This window comes from Calliopsis andreniformis, unplaced genomic scaffold (assembly GCF_051401765.1).
Source record: "Calliopsis andreniformis isolate RMS-2024a unplaced genomic scaffold, iyCalAndr_principal scaffold0001, whole genome shotgun sequence".
Lineage (NCBI taxonomy): Eukaryota > Metazoa > Arthropoda > Insecta > Hymenoptera > Andrenidae > Calliopsis > Calliopsis andreniformis.
Genome location: NW_027480422.1, coordinates 40,858,930 through 40,879,282, shown reverse-complemented (window position 1 = coordinate 40,879,282; position 20,353 = coordinate 40,858,930). Strand labels below are relative to the sequence as shown.

The following is a 20,353-nucleotide window of genomic DNA, read 5'->3' as shown; positions in this document are numbered from 1 at the left end:
TGGGAAATTGAAGAAGGTCCACGACAGCGGCATTTCTCCACGGAAGAACAGCTTTGCGAAAAACATTTTTCGACCCACGTTCGACGCGACTTAACAGGACGTTATGTTGTTGCACTGCCGTTCAACGGAAATAAAGAGAATCTGGGAGATTCACGATCGCACGGGTCATTCCACGCGAAATCGGGCACGTTTCGGAGCAAGTTCTTGTAAGTTGCTCAAATTTGAATATGTTGTAGTCTTTAACGATATTTAAACGTGCCCTAAAGGATTTTTCAAAATTTTGAAAATTGTCGATTTTACAGCTGTTTGAAGTTAAGTGCTACCTTTTTTTTAAAAAATTATAGCTATTGAACTAGTAAGCGGATGGAGATGAGCTTTACGGTGCTTATAGAGAAAACATTGAAGTTTGTAAAAAAAATTATTTCATTTAAAAAAACTTGTTTTTTAATCATCTTTTTTGCAATTATTTTAAACAAATGCAGGTTTTTAAGATGATGCGCGATTTTAAAAATCTGAAAAAAAAGGAGAATATAGTTTGATCCTTCCCCTTGATGGACAAACTTTCAAAAAGATGGACATTTTAAAATTGGCCCTGTGAAAATTGCTGAAAGTTGACGCTGCGTCGAGTCGCACTGCTGTGGCGGGCGCGTCGTCGCTAGCAGCCTACTCGACTCCAGCGGGCGAACGTGCGTTATTATTTGGAATCAAGGCGACTTCACCCAACATTATTCTACATTATCTCCGAGCATTTGCAAGGTTTAATGCAATCAATAAATATTGGTAACTCAATCTTCGTCTTATTCTTGAAAACATAAATATAATCTCTTAAATCCTAGCTTTCATTTCGAAGATTTTGGTATTAATGCAGAATGGCACTTTTTTGCAACTTCACATGGCAAAAATGAATGTGAACTTGTCAATAAGTATCATTGACAAAGAGTGAGTTACCAATATTTGCCGCCTTGATCGCAAATAATAACGCACGTTCGTCCGCTGGACACGAGTAGGCTGCCAGCGACGACGCGCCCGCCACAGCAGTGCGACTCGACGCAGCGTCAACTTTCAGCAATTTTCACAGGGCCAATTTTAAAATGTCCATCTTTTTGAAAGTTTGTCCATCAAGGGGAAGGATCAAACTATATTCTCCTTTTTTTTCAGATTTTTAAAATCGCGCATCATCTTAAAAACCTGCATTTGTTTAAAATAATTGCAAAAAAGATGATTAAAAAACAAGTTTTTTTAAATGAAATAATTTTTTTTACAAACTTCAATGTTTTCTCTATAAGCACCGTAAAGCTCATCTCCATCCGCTTACTAGTTCAATAGCTATAATTTTTTAAAAAAAAGGTAGCACTTAACTTCAAACAGCTGTAAAATCGACAATTTTCAAAATTTTGAAAAATCCTTTGGGGCACGTTTAAATATCGTTAAAGACTACAACATATTCAAATTTGAGCAAATTACAAGAACTTGCTCCGAAACGTGCCCGATTTCGCGTGGAATGACCCGCACGCGTTGAATCGATTCTTAGCATTAGAACGCAAGTTTCTACGCAACCCTGATTTGATGCAAGAATACTCAGCCGTTATTCAAGAGTATATTGCACTTGGCCATATGAGCCAGGTAGACGCACCTGACGCACCCGAGTTCTATCTGCCTCACCACGCGGTCATGAAACCCACGAGTTCAACGACGAAGATTCGGGTAGTTTTTGACGGCTCAGCGAAAACCACCTCCGGAATATCATTAAACGATACGCAACTCGTGGGTCCTACCATCCAGGACGATATTTTTTCTTTATTATTACGGTTTCGTATACACGCATACGTGATAACCGGTGATATAGAGAAGATGTACCGACAATTCATCGTACGACCAGAAGATCGGCGTTATCAACGGATTTTGTGGAGGAACGATCGCAACGAGATATCAACCTATCAATTAAATACTGTCACTTTCGGACTTTCATCGGCTCCATTCCTCGCTATCCGATGTTTACATCAGCTCGCGGACGATGAGAGAAACAGCTGTCCGAAGGCTGCCAGTATCCTGAAGCAGGATCTATACGTGGACGATCTTCTGACCGGCGCATCATCCTACGATGAAGCATTAGGATTACGAAACGAGATAATCGATCTCCTTCAACGTGGAGGCCTTAATATTCATCAATGGGTATCGAACGACCCATGCCTACTATCAGGATTGTCTGAAGATCAGATACATCCCAAGTTCTTCGGGGAAATCGATGGAATCAAAACGCTTGGAATCACGTGGAACGCACGCCAAGATTCGATTAATTATTCGGTTAATCTCCCATCGTCGAAGAAACACACGAAACGTACCGTACTGTCGTCAATTGCGAAGATTTTTGACCCTCTAGGTTTGCTCGGACCGATTACCATCACGGCAAAAATTTTCATGCAACGACTTTGGCAACTGAAACTCGACTGGGACGAGTCTTTACCGACCAACCTCCATACGGAATGGACAACTTACGAAGAGGAACTTCAGCGATTAAATAACGTAACATTCGAACGTCATGTTGCGCAACGCATGGGTCACCGAGTCGAGTTACACGGATTTGCGACGCTAGCGAACGCGCATATAGCGCGTGCTTTTTCGTTCGATCCATCGATAAGCGAGGTCATATAAAATCAAGTCTGCTGTGTGCGAAATCGCGAGTCGCACCTTTGAAGACTGTCAGTCTCGCAAGATTGGAATTATGCGGCGCTACCCTCTTAACGTCACTGTATGTATCGGTCCGCGAAGCGTTAAATTGCAACATCGATCGCGTATGTCTGTGGACAGATTCAACTATTGTGTTGAATTGGTTACAAAGGCCACCGGGTACATTGAAAACGTTTGTCGCAAATCGAGTTGCAGAAATCCAAACGAAAACGGAGGTTTCAATTTGGCGACATATTCGATCTAATGACAACCCGGCCGACTTATCATCGCGAGGGATCACGGCATCAAGATTCTTGACCAACAAACTTTGGTACTGCGGACCTAATTGGCTCACTAGCGTTGAATCGGATTGGCCAGAATCTGTGTTCGAGTCATCGTCAGACGTTCCGGAATCGCGAAAAATCACGTGCTTAGCAACATCCACCGAAACTAGCGACCAGATTTTTAACCGGTTTTCTTGTATTGTCAAACTCCGTCGGATAATCGCATATTGTTTTAGATTTCGTAACCGGAAAACCGGACCTCTTACAATCGATGAAATCCGAAATGCAAACGACTGTATCATTCGCACAGTTCAAGCATCGACATTTTCATCGGACATTCAAAATTTAAAGGCCAATACAGAATTACATCCGAAGAGCAAGCTTTTATCGTTGCATCCATTTCTAGATGATAAGGGAATTTTGCGTGTCGGAGGCCGACTTCGAAATTCAAATTTACCGTTTTATCAGAAACATCCAATTCTATTGCCGAAAAATAATCATGTCACGGAATTAATTATTCGTCGAGCACATGTACAAAATTATCACGCAGGCATAACATCAACACTGTACACCGTACGACTGCAGTATTGGCCTATCGATGGTAATAACATTACACGTAAAATCGTCCGGCATTGCGTCAAGTGTTTTCGCGTCAACCCACCTACGGTAAATTACGTAATGGGTAATCTGCCAGCTAATCGAATCACCGAAACTCGACCGTTCCACAATTGCGGTGTCGATTATTGTGGACCTTTTTACATAAAAGAAAAGCGTTATCGAAACCGTACGCGAATTAAGATTTACGTCGCGGTATTTATTTGTTTCGCTACAAAGGCTATTCATTTAGAAGTCGTGAGCGATCTAACGACCGAAGCTTTTCTCGCCGCGTTAAAACGATTCATCGCACGACGAGGAATTTGTCGTAATGTCTACTCTGACAACGGCTCAAATTTTATTGGCGCTCAGAATGAATTGACCGCGCTTCACGAAACCCTACGCGACGACAAAGGGATGCGTCGATTTCTTGATGAAAAAGAAATCTCTTGGCATTTCATGCCAGCCTTGTCACCTCATTTCGGCGGGTTATGGGAAGCAGCCGTGAAATCGTTTAAGCATCACCTGAAGCGGGTCGTCGGTGAAGAATTATTCACGTACGAACAATTTACTACTTTTGTGACAGAAATCGAGGCTATCCTGAACTCCCGTCCTTTAACTCCTTTATCATCTGACCCAAACGATCCAGTCGCTCTGACTCCTGGACATTTTTTGATCGGCGCTTCATTAACGAGCTTGCCAGAAGCTGATTTCACATCTACACCGACGAATCGGCTGTCAAATTGGCAGCACATCCAAAAGGTGAAACAAGATTTTTGGTCAAGGTGGTACAAGGAATACATTAACCACTTAAACGTTCGACATAAGTGGACAAAGGGTTCGCACGAAATCAAAATGGGAACCATTGTCGTTCTCAAGGACGATCATCTGCCACCGCTGCAATGGAATCTCGGGCGAATCATCGAGGTCCATCCGGGCGAAGATGGCATCATTCGTACGGTCACCGTTCAGACGTCAACCGGAATTTACCGTCGAAATGTTAAACGTCTGACACCCCTTCCAATCCACAATGTGACATCAGGATAAAGACAATTATTAGTCGATATTTTAGCGATAAGTAATATTAATAATATTTTTGTATTATACGCCGTTTAACATTGCATAACGGAACGACCGTTCGAGTTCCGAATTATTGTAGAATATCGAGTAAGGTATTGATCAACTTAATTGATCAACGGGGGGAGCATGTTCCGTTCGAAGAGGCAAACGCATTTATTGCTGCCAGATGTGGAAATCCGAATTCTTTAAGGACTTGCTTATTCATTCATATTTCTAAAAATCCACATCTGGCCGAATAAAGTAATTTCGTGCTTTCTTCGAGCGGAGTGTTCCTCCCTAATAACCATCGAAGGCCGTATTGCCCCGCAATCGGTGCCTTCGCCAGCTCATCCTTTTCGGACTCGTAGGATCGGAGCTGACTAGCGGGACAATACGGCCATAAAAATATTCGGAAAATACGCGCGTGGGCCCGCTCGAGCCACGCTATTCCGGGGTTCGTTCTTCCTCCCCAATCTTCGCGGCCTTCGACATGAAGGCGAGGTCTCCTCCACCTTCATCGCGAGGAAATCGGGGGCGGTTCCTTTGCCCCGTCAGGGTGACAAGGAGGATCTTCCTTCTTTCGGTCGAAGGCCAATCAATATCGATTTTTGTTTCATCGTGCAAAATCGGTGACGCCCTTAGAGTCGCGCGTTTTGGGGGTTGTAAGGGGATGAAGAGCGAACTCCGAAAAAATCGAAAACAGAAGATAAAACGTCGTCATTCGGACGAGTTGATTTCTAAACGTAACGACAGGGGATCGCAAGTCATCGTTCGGACTTGTCGATTTGTTAACCTAACGAGTCATAGAATCGGACTCTTCCATTTTAGTCATTTTACACTTTATCGTCGAGGACTATCCGAAGTAATTTGAAACAGTTACTCAATATTAACTTGGCGAGTGACAACCCGAGATTCGCGAGACGAAATCGCGAACCGTACAAATCTGTCACCTTTACAACGGCCTCTTGGGCGGATTGATCAGGTCCATCGCGAACATGAGGTTGTCAGAGTCGTTTCCATTAGGACAATTGATGGGATCGTTAAGAAACCGATAACTAAAATCTGCATTTTGCCAACCGAAAATAGTGTTAATGAGGTCACAACATTATCGGATCCAAATAGCAACCCCAAACGGTCTACACGCGATTAATAGATTATCTTAACGAACTTTTATATTATTTGTATTCATTGCGGATTGAATTTTTTTCTCTTTGCAAGCCAAATATTTCATTCGTGCGTGCCGATAGTCACTACAAATATGACTTTAATTTGTATTTGTTTGTGATTCTCGCTGAAAGTAGTCAGTATAATGTATACAAGTGTCCAAGAAGTATTAATTTTCATTTATAGCTTCTCGTTTCAATAATTCAGTATTATGGGTAGAAAAAGTAAAGAAACAAATGTTGAAGTTAGAAAAATCATTATTTTTCATTGGAAAAATAGAAAATCCACTAGAGATATTGGAGAAATTGTTTGCAAAAATTAGTCTACTGTGCAATACGTTATAAAACAATACGAAGAAGAAGGACGAATAGAAAATAAACCAGACCATGATAGGAAAAAATTATTAAATTCCTCAGAAGAACGTTTTGCAGTGAGAAAAGTCAAAAAAGATCCAAAAATAAGTGCTCCCCAAATCAACTCACTTCGTCAAGATTCTTCTGGAGAAGTTTCCCATGAAACAGTTACAAGAACACTGCAAAAGAACGGGTACAACGGCTGCAAAACAAGAAAAAAAGCCTTATGTAAGTGAAATTAACAGAAAAAAAAGAATAGAATTCGCGAAAAGCTGTTTTAAAGCCTCCTGAATTTTGACATAATGTCATCTTTTGCGATGAAAGCAAATTTACTATTTAGGGCTTCGACGGTCCGCAAAAAGTTTGACGTAAACCAAACACGGAGTTGCATCCCAAGTACTATTAAGCACGAGGACGGTCACATAGTGGTTTGGGGCTGCGTTAGTTATCACGGAGTGGATAATCTGCAGATTATTACGGATACAATGGACAAAATAATGTACTTAAATATTTTAAAAGAAAATCTAAATCAAAATGCTCAAAAGGTGGCGATCGTAGACGTTTTCCAGTTTTATCAAGCATGAATCAAAAGTAGCGCAATAATGGTTCTTCTACAACAGTGAGAATCGAACGAAATGTTCCTAATATTATAAGTATGCCAAAAAATGTATATAATTCACAGTGATCGATGGGTTTCCATTCCTTGTTAGGTATATCATTATAGTGTGCTTCAGCCTTCTGGTTTGTATATCTTATGATTCTTTCAATACTTTCTTCATCTGTAAAAAGACGAAAAGATTGAATTATGCAGTCTGTAGCACAAGAACGTGAACGCAATATCTGTGAAATTTGATACGTAATGAGTCAAAGATTGTGCTAATCAAAATATACAAAGTCTCCTCTAATACGCAGTAACTTCAATTCTCTAAGTACCGTTTCTGTCACTGAGAAGTTCAGATCATTTCGAGATGAGTGCTGTATACGCTAAACAATTCGAAGCTGTCTTCTAGCGCCATCACCCGAAAGGACCCAAAATGAGTGCCAGGGATGCAGCAAAATATTTGCATAAGTCTCGCGAATTTGTAAACAAGTGGGTGTAACAGTATAAAGAATCAAAGTGTGTCGATAATATCTCCCTGATTAAGATTCGAAGCGAGCTACGACAAAAAGGGAAGATAAAACGGTTTTGTTCATTTCGCAAGTGATGTATATCACGATATTCGTTTGTCGCTTGCCAACTTAATCTTAGCGGCTGTTTTTAAATAAAATGTTTTGGATGGATCTCGAGAGTGAAGTGAAATTCTGCCGTTAATTTCCCACGAATCGGTTTGGGAGTCAACTTTTCAACGAGACGAGAGAGTCCGTACGATGAGTTTAGTCCTTTCTCCTCTCTTTTTCGGAGTCCGCTTTCTCCTCAGTTCCGTCTCCTTCCGATTCGCGCGTTCGGGGGTGTCAACGTTTTTGGGGTGTTGAAGGAAGATCGATATCGATTTGTGTATCGACCTGGCGAAGGAGGATCTCCAGTCACTCCGATAGGGTGGAACGACTCCTTTCTGGTCACTCAGCGACGCACAGTAGAACAAAACGCCTGTAAAACTGGACATGCCTATTTCTGAAAAGTCTAAGCAGACGTAACATTGACAAATGAAATTTTGTTCAACAAATGACAAAATCTAGATCAATTGGATTAATTTTATTTGAACAAAATCATTGTAAAATGATTTACAAGTAACATAAATTTTTGGACACAGGTTAAATCTAAACTTTTGAATTCAGCCGAATACTGTATTTAGATTTGTGGCGAATGTGTTTCCCTTATACAAAATGCAACTAAAAGCGTAATTCCTTTGATTTTAGATTAAAGCATCTAAAAAAGTAGTGTAAGGACCGTCATTGTTAAGGTCGATAATAATAAACCCATTTTCAAGCACGACTTTGTCAATATTTTCTTAACATTTCTGAAACACAGTCCAAAATCTAATTCTATTATCCTAATTAGTATGTTATTAGTATGTTAATTCAACAGAAAACTTTCTTCCTTTTGCTTCAGAAAGACTTCTCAACGTACTTGATGCGCAAACATTACAATAATTTAATATTGCCTGGATTACCATCATGTGATCGCCGATCTTGCATTTATATCTCTTAAGATATTGACAGACGTCACCGTTTGTTTTGGAATATTCTATTTTAAATTAGCTTCAAAAATATGCAAGAGAAGCTGTCTATAACAGATGCTGTTTGCGAAATAGCATTGTAAATTTCATTCGTTTGTCTCGTAGTAGTTACGATTTTGTTCTATATTCGTTTCCAGACAGCTTTTGTCTCATTCTCAGCATTAATTGAACTTTCGTGCAGGAAGCAAATAGTTTGTGCATATTTTTGAAGCTAATTTAAAATGGAATATCCCAAAACGAATGGTGACGTCTATCAATATCATAAAAGATATAAGTGCAGGGTCGGTGACCAAACGATGGTAATCCAATCAATATTAAATTATTGTAATGTTAGTGAATCAACTACGTTGACAAGTCTTTTTAATGTAAAAGGAAGAAAGTTTTCTGTCGAATTAAAAAGAAGATGGGAAAAATCAAATCGAACTGAGGTCAGATTTCTTCAGTGTCACGTTTGTTGGCTAGAATCTGCATTTGAGTTTGCTGCAGAAATTTTACAAGAATCTTCTATGGAAGAGCAAATCGACTCGAAGCATTCTGTAAAAAAATCGTTTGCAAATTGCTCTGAAAGACAGAAAATGCGTAGAAGTGCAAATCTACGGAAGTCATTCTCAGGGAAGGACTGCTTCTCCTGAGAAAAACGATTCTAGCGTTTTTTCAACAACATTAGCACTGATCAAACTTTACAATCCGGAAAATATGCAAATTGTATGAAAAAACGTAAACCCATCGTCCACATTTTTTTGTCGGCCAATTAAGTTCCAGTTCATTAAAGAAAATACGAAACTATTATTCAAGAAGTTTCACGTACCAAATTCGAAATTTCGTCATTAGAAACATTTAAAATCAATGATATTGAAGTATAATATAAGCTTGTTCTTACAAAATAAAATTGTTCTGCGAAAGTTTGCAATGCTATTTCGCAAACAGCATCTGCTATGCGTTGCTATATTTGTGGTGCATCACCTATTCAGATGAACAATTTACAACTATTAGAGTCCAAAATGTCTAAAGAGTTGTATGAATTTGGATTATCGCCACTACATGTCAAAATTAAATTTTTTGAATGCTTTTTATACATATCTTATAATTTAGATCTTAAGAAGTGGCCCGCTTTCACCACTGAATTTAAACGCTTAGAAACAAAAAGAAAGCGGATCATTCAAGAAAAATTTCGAAATGAGTTAGGCGTATAGGCCTAGGAGATTTTTTGAAAACCGAAAAAAGACATCGGAGATTATTGAGATCGCGAAGTGTCTGATTCACAGATTTGCAGTCCTTTTACAAGTTGTTGCATCAGGTCAACAAGTAAATGCAAATTTGTTCGATGCTTATGCCAGAGAAATGGCTGAAATATTTGTATCCAAATATGGTTAGTTTTATATGCCAACCACTGCACGTAAGGTGCTAATACATGGCGAGGATATTATTAAAAATGCCCTACTCCTCATAGGACAATTATTTGAAGAGACCCAAGACTCTTCTACTAATAAGGACATTGCAAATAATTTATTAATTACTTCCGACCCACTAATTTCCACAACTAGACCCCATTTTGCTAGCAGAATTAAGAAATCATTGTTTCCGGAAGCAATAGAACTATTAGTTTTTTACTGTAATTTAGTTGCAAAAAATAATTAATTAAGCATTTGTTTTATATTTCTAGAAAATTAGCTTATATTAGTTCATGTTAGTTAAACTGTTTTTAGTTTATAGTTATTATTAGATCGTTACCGTTTATTAATAGACATTATATATATTACGCAATGTTTTGTATTTCATAAAATTTGTAACATGTACATATAGGTTTATTAAAAAGGAAAATATGTAAGTTTATAAAACGGAAAATATGCAAGGAACGACGGAATAACGTTCGCACCTCGTGGCCGTTTCTTCGCGACGCTCGAGAAACAATGTCCTCTGTCTCCTGATTTCTGCCTACCCCGGACACATACACATTCACATACACAACGCCTCTCCAACGGTTTTGCCTCGCATGTTTTTTTCCGCGTCGCTCGACTTCGGCGATACCTCGCGACCACATACGTGTTTGCACACGCACACGCACACGTACACACACACACACACACACACACACACACACACACGCACGCACGCACGCACGCACGCACGCACGCACGCACGCACGCACGCGCGCGCGCACGCACGCACGCACGCACGCACGCACGCACGCACGCACGCACGCACGCACGCACGCACGCACGCACGCACGCACGCACGCACGCACGCACGCACGCACGCACGCACGCACGCACGCACAACAGGATTCGTCCATCCTACATACATATATATTCATCACACATATTTTTATTAAATGTTCAAATTTCCAATTTATTTGCAAATCTTATTGGTTTAACCTCTGGCTCAGGGACTTCTGAGTTTCTTTTCTTATACAATAACGGACAAAATGTATTTTATTATAAATAAATGCAATGACCTAGTTCAAATGAAGTTAAGCCAATTTATCTAGTATCACGGGTTGTTTCATTTTGAAGGAATAATAGTTGTCCACGATGTTAAGTAATTTTGAAATACGCGCGCGTGATTGCGTTTTTATTTTGTTTTATGTTCCGTGTGGAGTGTGAGAAGTGTCGTGATCATGATGTCTTAACCAGGTACTCGGTCATATCACTCGGTTCACTTGAAATCTCGAACCCTATGGTAGAATTAATTTCAACAGGCAGCTCAGGGTTACTCAGCCCCTCACAAGCCTTTTTGGTGGGACAGAGGAGTGAGCTCACGGATATTCCACACGCGCGCCAAGTGCGTCCGCGCCCCCGGGGAACTGCCGCGGTAGGGGAATCCACCAGAAAGGCTCGTGAGCGGCTGAGTGACCCTTGTTACATCGCGGGTCCCGGCTGTCGCAAAAAAATATAACTTTGGCGTTCACGCCTGATCCTAGCGTAACGAGTAATTTACCCTCTTAATTTTTGGCCACACGGCGCGTACCTCTGCCAGGGAAAAATCCACTCGCGATGTAACGGCGACTAAAGGGATGCCTTATGGAAACCGCGTTGACAAAAGGAATTTACCCTTAGTAGTATTCCTCCAAGATTTGCTTGAGGATCTCTACGTAACTCTCTACGATCTCTACTGTAAAATGGATCGTCGATGGAGATGTCCTCGAGGTTCGATAGATTAGCCGGGGTATCAATGGGGGTGAACCTCCAGGAAATAGGTCGCTGGTCGCTGCCCTTAGTGACTTCCTCACGTACGATTTTTGGTTGCTCTTCAATGGCCAGAGGATATCAACCGGGAATGGCAGGTTCTCGATATTGGCGCGCGAGACTTCGAAGGAAGGTTTTACGTCCGGCTCTACGAGTTTCTGGTATTTTCTAGTATCGAATCTACGTGCCGTGAAACGATTAGAATTTGCATTGAAATAGTCTGTCGTTTTAGGATTCAGGGGATTTATAGACCCTTGACTAAAGCAAGCGGTGGTCCGCTCTGCCCCAGAGAAGTCAGTTGAACAAGCGGTGGTCCCCTCTGTTCAAAAGGACGTGGAAATGCTTCTAAACGACGGTCCACTCTAGAAGCTAAGGGGTTAAGGATATAAATGCTGCTAAGCGGCGGTCCGCTCTAGAAGCAGAGGAATCAGTTGATTTCAAGCGACGGTCCGCTCTGAAATCGAAATAGGAAACGACGTTGCACTGAAACTGAATAACGACTAATGACACGTAAATTCACTTTCACTAGAAAACATTGTCGCGCACTGATTCTACTCGCGGTTACGCGGCCGCGCAGGGAATACGTGGAAATTGAAGGTGAGTAAATGGTTAACTCTCAAATTATAGAAACTCAAACAAAAAGATATATTATAAAATAGTAATATAAGTAGTAATACAAAAATCACTTAATCTAAAATACACTTAGGAATACTGAGTACAAAAACGAAATAGAAAATGCTAAGTATAAAAGCAAGATGCTTGATATAGGAATCGGTGAGAGCTCATGGCTCGAGAGCTAATAGCTCATGATTAGAAGACGCTCGAACTGTGCTGCCAGACTGAGGACGCAAATCTTGAGAATTACCCCCTCCACTACGCATACTAACGCACGGGCCGCGTACCGCGAGCTCGGCACTTCGGGCAGCTTTGAATAGCTTCGGACAACTTCGGGCAGTTTCGAGAGGTCGAGAGAGAAGGTGGATCGTGATACGCACTCTCTCATTCTTTGAAATGTTTACATCCCAATCGCTAGCAAGCGGCAAGCGGCACGCACCTTGCGCGAGCTTTCCGATTGCCTGGATATTTTCAGTGTCCAACTTAGAAAAGTATTCTAATGAAAAAAAATTTCAAAAATTTTTTCTGCAGAAAAACTCATTTTAAGACCCCCTGATTACGTTTTAACTAATAAAAAGAGAGCTTTTTTTTAAAAACCGCATATGTTTATTAACCGAATTGCATTCAAACGACTGAATGAATTTCAATGAAACTTTATATCTAAATTTTATATTCACATCTCAAGATCTTATTAGATTTAGAGCAAAATCGATGCATGGATTATTGTTGGAATGGGTAAAGGGATTGTTTTCTTAAAGCAGTAAAAGGGGCGGAGATCCTGGCAGGGACCGAAAGCGATAACCGTAGTCAGTCCGAGAGAATTAGACAACCAGTGCGGATCGCAAAGCTTCCAGCATTCTCCTTCTCATACAATATTCTTTTTAAACATAATGATTACTAATTATACTGATCCACGGATACACTGCGTGTATAGATTAAGAAGGAATAATCACATAATAAACAGTGTGTTATACGTGTGTGTTTTATTTTCTTAACCTTTAAGAAAGAAATTTCTAACAATTATGATACTTACCTCTTATAATTATATTTATATTACACATATATTTTTTACTATTAGGTGAGAAGATAAAGATTTTCATTTGTAAAGTTAACGTAACGCGATTTAGTCTGGAAAACACTGCTCTTATCGTATTAACCCTTTCTAGTTCAGAATTAATTGCACTTCAAAATTCAAGATTATCACAAAATAAATACTCTGATACTGAAAATTCGTCAAATGTAATAGACTAAGAGTCCACTCTTGACCAGTAACGTGCACGTTGTCACAACCTTCAATATAAAATATTTATATTGGTAATTATTTAAAATAAGAGCCTCCTCACCGATTTCTTTGAATCTTTTTTATATCATGTATCTTCAGACGTGGAGTAATTTTTCTAAATGAAATTATTGTCGCTCTCTTCTCGTTTTCGAGATAAAAATTTTTATATGCTTGAAAATTATGGTGGCAGGCCGAGGGTAGGTAACAAAAAGGGAGTTTGAGTTGGGTTAGAGCTAGGGCCAGTGAAAGATATGTTTCGAGTTGGTTAGAGCTAGGGCCAGGAAAAAAGATGTTTCGGGTTGGTTAGAGCTAGGGCCAGGAAAAGAGATGTTTCGAGCTGGTTAGAGCTAGGACCGGGAAAAGAGGTGTTTCGGGTTGGTTAGAGCTAGGGCCAGGAAAAGAGATGTTTCGAGCTGGTTAAAGCTAGGACAGGGAAAAGAGATATTTGGAGTTAGTTAGAGCTAGGACCGGGAAAAGAGATACTTTGAGTTGTGTTACGTCCCCGTAACTTTTGACAGTAGTTACTAGAGCCTATATATATATATAGATATAAGCACAATTTTATTTCCGGTTCGGTTCCAAAAGGTCTTAACGGAAACACTCTCGCGCGACCGAATTCGAATTCTTTCGTGGCCCTAGCTCTAACCCAACTCAAAGTATTTCTTTTCCCGGTCCTAGTTCTAACCAACTCGAAACATCTCTTTTCCTGGCCCTAGCTCTAATCAACTCAAAGTATTTCTTTTCCCGGTCCTAGCTCTAACCAACCTAGCTCTAAACAAGCAGTGTTTACCAGACTAAATCGCGTTACGTTAACTTTACAAATGAAAATCTTTATCTTCCCACCTAATAGTAAAAAATATATGTGTAATATAAATATAATTATAAGAGGTAAGTATCATAATCCATGCATCGATTTTGCTCTAAATCTAATAAGATCTTGAGATGTGAATATAAAATTTAGATATAAAGTTTCATTGAAATTCATTCAGTCGTTTGAATGCAATTGGGTTAATAAACATATGCGGTTTTTAAAAAAAAGCTCTTTTTTTATTAGTTAAAACGTAATCAGGGGGTCTTAAAATGAGTTTTTCTGCAGAAAAAAATTTTCGAAACTTTTTTTCATTAGAATACTTTTCTAAGTTGGAAACTGAAAATATCCAGGCAATCGGAAAGCTCGCGCAGGGTGCGTGCCGCTTGCCGCTTGCTAGCGATTGGGATTTAAACATTTCAAAGAATGAGAGAGTGCGCATCACGATCCACCTTCTCTCTCGACCTCTCGAAGCTGCTCGAAGTTGTCCGAAGCTGTTCGAAGCTGCCCGAAGTGCCGAGCTCACGGATACGCGGCCCGTGCGTTAATATGCGTAGTGGAGGGGGTAATTCTCAGGATTTGCGTCCTCAGTCTGGCAGCACAGCGCTCGAATTAGAACTCCTTGTCGCAAAGCCTCGCATCCACTAAGGTAGCCCACGCGCATAGTAGAGTGGGGACAGCGCGTGAGTGGGAGTAACGCTATGGAAGGGGTAGCGCGTGAATCGGCCCGGCGCTCGGTCTGAGGCCAGGCGCGTGTGGTAGAGGGGATGCCTGGCACGTGTCAGTGGAGGGGATGCTTGGCGCGTGCCGTGGAGAGGGTACCTGGCGCTCGAGCGTTCGCTCGAGCGATGAGTCATTGTTTTTGTCGCTTGTTTTGATCGCTCGGTGGTGACGCATTGATTTCGACGCCAGGTAACTGGCCCTCGTGACTCATTACTTGAGTCACGCTTAAAGCTAAATGGATTATCATACTTGTTCTTACGTGTACTTACAAGCTATATGGCCGCGTATACACTAGAGTGTATACGGGGACGTGACACCTCTCCCCTAGGAAAAGGAATTTTAGCGGGGCCAAAATCTCCTTACCAGGGTACGGGGTGGTTGCGAATATTATAATTCTAAACGACTGCTTAAATCTCTATAGCTTAGCCTGTCTAATCTTTGAAAAATGTCTGTATCACGCACATTGTATGAGTTTATAGCACGCTCTGGGGGTTTTATAGGTGCTTTTGGCACTGTTGCGGCAACACTCGGTGTGGTTTCAGGATCATCAAGCTAGCGTTTCTGCTGTTTTTGTGCTGAATGTGCCATGTGGAGTAGAAAATTGGTGACTGAGGCCCAGATCGCTACAATAAGGTGGAGGCTCCATCCGTATATTGCGTGTAGGGCGTATGCATGGATTACAGTATCCACGATGAGTTTGAAGAGTCGAACCACAAGGTAGACTCCCATGAATCCCGCGCTGAAAGATCCGAACGATATAAACCACTGCCAGAGTTTGTGGCCCGTGAATTCGGCGATCTTTTCAAGGGATGCCTCGTCCATGAGATTGAAAAGGCTGATGCTTCCTTGAGGAATGGATTGGCCCATTGCTCCACGTGCTAGAGTGTGAAGCGTGGCTGGTTTCTCCATCTGAAACATTATATGGTCCCGGAGTTTATCGAGATCTTGAGTGGAGTATATGCCGCTGGACGCCAAGTATCCAGGGTTGGTATACTTACAGTTGTTTCTCGTCAATGGTTGTATCTCTGGGAGTGAGATGTTTTCGATTGGATCTGGAGAAAGTTTATACCAAGTTCCATTCAGAAAGTACATTACGGGGAGTAGGGGATTGCAATCCCTGACTGTGCCCTTGCGTGTAATGATGTGGTTCCGCGGCGTGATGAAATAGGTGCCGTTGTTGTAGGACACAAGTAGTTCTACGTAACAGTTCTCAGTTTTACGGATTCTCACTTCGACGGGAACACATTTCACTAGATGTATGACTTCGCCGACTGCGATGGCCATGAATCCTGGATTCTTCGTTAGAGCGTAGGCCATTTCGTCCGGTGCGGTGCTTGCTAGCGTGAGTGCGTTCTTTAGGATTTGTTTTTCTAATGCGCACTTCTGCTGGACGATGTCCCTGTACAGCTGGGTTATCTGTGTTTTCAGGTGCATCTCGACGTAAATGAATTTGGAATTTACGTAGGAAAAGATGTCCAGATTGTTGACTTCGATCTTCGCCTTGGCCTTGAAAGTGTTGGCCGTAGACGTCTCGAAGATGAATAGCTTTGGATGTTCCGTCTTAAAAATGTGGTATCCGCAAACTGTAAATTCCGTAGTCCTGGTTAATGCGAAGGTTGTCTCTTGTGAAACCACGGTGCATATAATGGGGGACTCCTCTTGTCCGCTCGAGGTGAGTTTGACAGCTGGTCCTTCGTATAAGACATCGTATGAATTAAAGTTGCAGCTATCCGTGGGTGCAGTGGCCCAGAAGGTGTCACCGTTGTCCGGATCTTGGCAGTAACCGTCGGATGCAATGCAGTGCATGCCAGATCGCAAGATTATTTGATCTGATGCCAGTTTTATCATGGCTTGGTAGGACTGGAGCGTGATCTGGACGGATGCTTGCACTACTATATTGTCCCATGTGCCATAAGGATCGCTGAACTGGCTACCGGTACATGATCCATTCAAGGAGAGTGTACCCGCTAGTGTGAGGCTTCTGGAGTCCGTGGTGTTGGTGTGAATCCCGGTGATTTGGGTAGAGTAACCCAGTGCCATCATTCCGGTCGAGTGTAATTGCTTGCAAAGTCGGCCGTTGTGCACTACCATATGTATGGGAATGCATACCACAATGGTAGATGGTTCGGTCGATCTCGATCTTGCATTGCAAAACCTCGGCGTTGTTGTATTCAGACAATTGTAGGAGTTGCACGTACTTGTCCTTTTTCTTCGTTTCGATGTCCGGTGTGGAGCATTTCCCGACCCCAAGGAGAGATAAGGTGCTAATGTTTCAGGCTTGACCACCGCAATCGTAGCCCACTAGCGCGTGGCTTGACACGATGAGGGTTAGGGATATCGTTGTTGCATACATTGTCACTGCACCGTGTCCGTGTGTTCGACTGATGGTGATGGCACTCCGCGCACTGGTTTATACTACTCCTTATCGGCGTTGAGCGTCCGACTGTGGTAGGGGGCGAGATAAGAGTTTGCGAGGGAAGGGACGTGCACAGAGTCTGGGGGTTGTTTAGTCACTGTTTCACAAGATTAGTTATTTTGAGGATTTGCACAGTTTTAACTTGTTCGCGTGCACTGTCTTAATTCTATTCTTAACTTTAATGTGTACATTGTAGTGGCTTAAAACTTCTACGACTTCGTAGGGGCCCGTGTACTGGTTATCGAACTTGCCCTTGTTGGGTTCTTTCAGCAAATAGACACGGTCGCCTACGGAGAAACTTTGAACATTACTCTTTCGATCGTAATAGGACTTTGACCTGCGCTTGGCCTGGTCTAGATTTTGTCGAGCCTGTTGCGTCGTTTGGCATAGCTTTTCGTTCAATTCTTTCAAGTAGGTTAGATACGTTTCGTCGTTCGTTTCGACGGAGATCGGATCGCTTGACGGAAGTCGTGCCAGGCGTCCGAAGACTAGTTCATGGGGGGTGAACAATGTTCCTTCGTGAACACTCGTATTATAGGAGAACATTGCCAATTCTAACAACTGATCTCATGCTTGATTTTTGTTGATGAAATGTTTTAAATATTCCGCTAGAACGTGATGCGAACGTTCGATCGACCCATTGCTTTGTGGGTAGAACGCGGTAGTTTTGAGTTGCATGGTCCTGAATTTTTTTGCTATCGAACGAGTGAGTGCGTTTACAAAGTTCGATCCTTGATCGGTAAGGATCGCTTTAGGCGCACCAAAACGGCAAATGAAATTATTAACGAATGCAACGGCTGTGGTTCTTCGGAGTGGAATTGCTAAGGAGTATTTGGTCAGCAAGTCTTGGATAGTGAGGATGTGTATAAAGTTTGAGGGAGTCGTTGGCAAGGGACCCATAATATCCATTGAAATCTTGTCAAACGCGGACCCTGGAGTGTCGGTCAGGCACATCGGTTGTTTAGTTTTTACTCGAATTAGTTTTCGTAATTGAGAACTTGCACAGTTCTGAATAAATTTCTGTACGTCGGGTTTTAGGTTCAGCCAAAAATACCTCTCACGAATTCTCCTATACGTCTTAGAAACACCTTTATGACCACCGAATGCGGATGGGTGATTTTCTATTATAATATCCATTCGTCTGTCTTCTGCAGGGATTTGGACTTGACCCGAACATACGATGATTTTAATCTGTGACTCCGCGAATACTGACCGAAGGAAATCGCGGGTAATGTCCCAAGACAAGGAGTCTACACACGATTTGAAAATACTAATGGTTTGTAGTCGGAGTTCCTCAGTGACGTTATAGAGGGATTTAACGCACTCTAGTAAGTCTTCCTTTCTGGCTGATTGAATACTAGTTTCTTTTACTGGGAGCGTGATTCTGTATTTTTGATTAGCTTTTGAAACTGTGGCCCGATTTAGAAAGGCGTTAGAAAATTTATGATGGTTCCCGGCAGAGAGTAGTTCTCTGGCTCCTGCGTCTATTGGTTCTGAGTCGGTAGTGGTAAAGTACACGAGATTGTCATTGCGCATTATTAATTTATCGCGAGTTTCGATTATTAGACTACGACGAGTCGCATAGGAAACTAGATTTGACTCGAACAGTGGTTCTGATGACGACGTATCTGTGTCTAATGGACTGTACGCGTTATCATCTAAACCGTAGTCGTCGTCTATTGCATCGCGCAAGCTATCAGGAGAGATGGAACGCGACGGAGGGTCGGACGGCGCGTGGACGGCACGCGTCGTTTCGCTGACGCGTGGCGCCGTTTGAGTGGGGGTTGCGTATTCACTGGACGATATAACGGGTGTCGTTGAAATTTGGCGCGGAGAGAAAAAGCTACTGGATGAGGATGAGGATGAGGAATTGATTTGGAGTGGGAGCGCTTGAATGGGGTTCCGAGATAATGCGTCTGCATTTGCATTGGTTTTGCCTGTTTTGTAGACTACTTTGTACTCGTACTCGGCGAGTTTTAAACGCCATCTTACTAATCGAGACGTAAGGTCTTTCACAGAATGCATCCATACTAGCGGTTTGTGATCGATGATCAGTAAAAATTTACGCCCGTACACATAAGGTCTGGAATATTGTACAGCGTAGAGAATGGCAAGGCACTCCTTTTCTATGGTCGAGTAGTTCAATTCCGCCCCATGAAGTAGTCTTGACATGTAAGCGATAGGCAAATCCTTTCCCGGGGGACCCTGACTTATAATTCCGCCAATCGCGTAACCCGATGCGTCCATGGTGATGTTGAATTCGCGCGAAAAGTCTGAATATTGCAAAAGCGGCGCGTCGCAAAGTGCGTCCCGTAACGTGGCGAAGGACCTTTCCTCCGATTCCGTCCATTTGAAGTCGGATTTTTTGTCTCCCTTTAGGAGGTTCGTTAGTGGTTTCGCGATATGCGAGAATTTTGGTATGAACCTGCGATAGTAACCCACGAGTCCAAGGAACTGCTTTACGCTCTTTTGTGACTTTGGCCTGGGAAATTCCTTGACGGCTCTGACTTTCCCGGGATCGGGTCTTACGCCACGTTCGCTTAATATATGGCCTAAATAAATGACCTCTTTATGAAGGAAACCGCACTTCTCCGATTGGAGTTTTAAATTGGCGTTTCTTAAACGTGCCGCCAACTTTTGAAACTTAACCTCGTGTTCTTCGTGGGATGTTGCATATAAAACAATATCGTCGATATAGACTAATAATTCTGAGCCTTGCAATCCAGATAATACGGAGTTCATTAAACGCTGAAACGTTGACGGCGCATTTTTCAATTCGAACGGCATGCGATCGAATTCATAATGACCGTCGGGGGTCGAGAACGCAGTTTTTGGTGCATCATCGGGGTGCATACCGATTTGGTGAAACCTGCTCGCGACATTGAAAACGCTGAAATATTTAGCGTTGCCGAATTGGTCTAAGATCTCTGCTATGCTAGGCAGAGGATACGCATCGGAAATCGATTTTTCATTGAGGCCCCTGTAATCTATAACCATGCGCCAGCGCTTATTACCCTGGGCGTCAG

The 20,353-nt window shown here is 42.0% G+C and overlaps 1 protein-coding gene across 1 annotated transcript; it reads left to right on the top strand.

Moving 5' to 3' along the window:
- Positions 1 to 1,566: 1,566 nt before the first annotated feature.
- Positions 1,567 to 4,592, top strand: LOC143186477 (uncharacterized). Its single transcript, XM_076390156.1, has 2 exons — positions 1,567 to 2,643; positions 2,697 to 4,592. The coding sequence occupies exons 1-2, from the start codon at positions 1,567 to 1,569 to the stop codon at positions 4,590 to 4,592; spliced, it is 2,973 nt and encodes a 990-aa protein (XP_076246271.1).
- Positions 4,593 to 20,353: the final 15,761 nt, after the last annotated feature.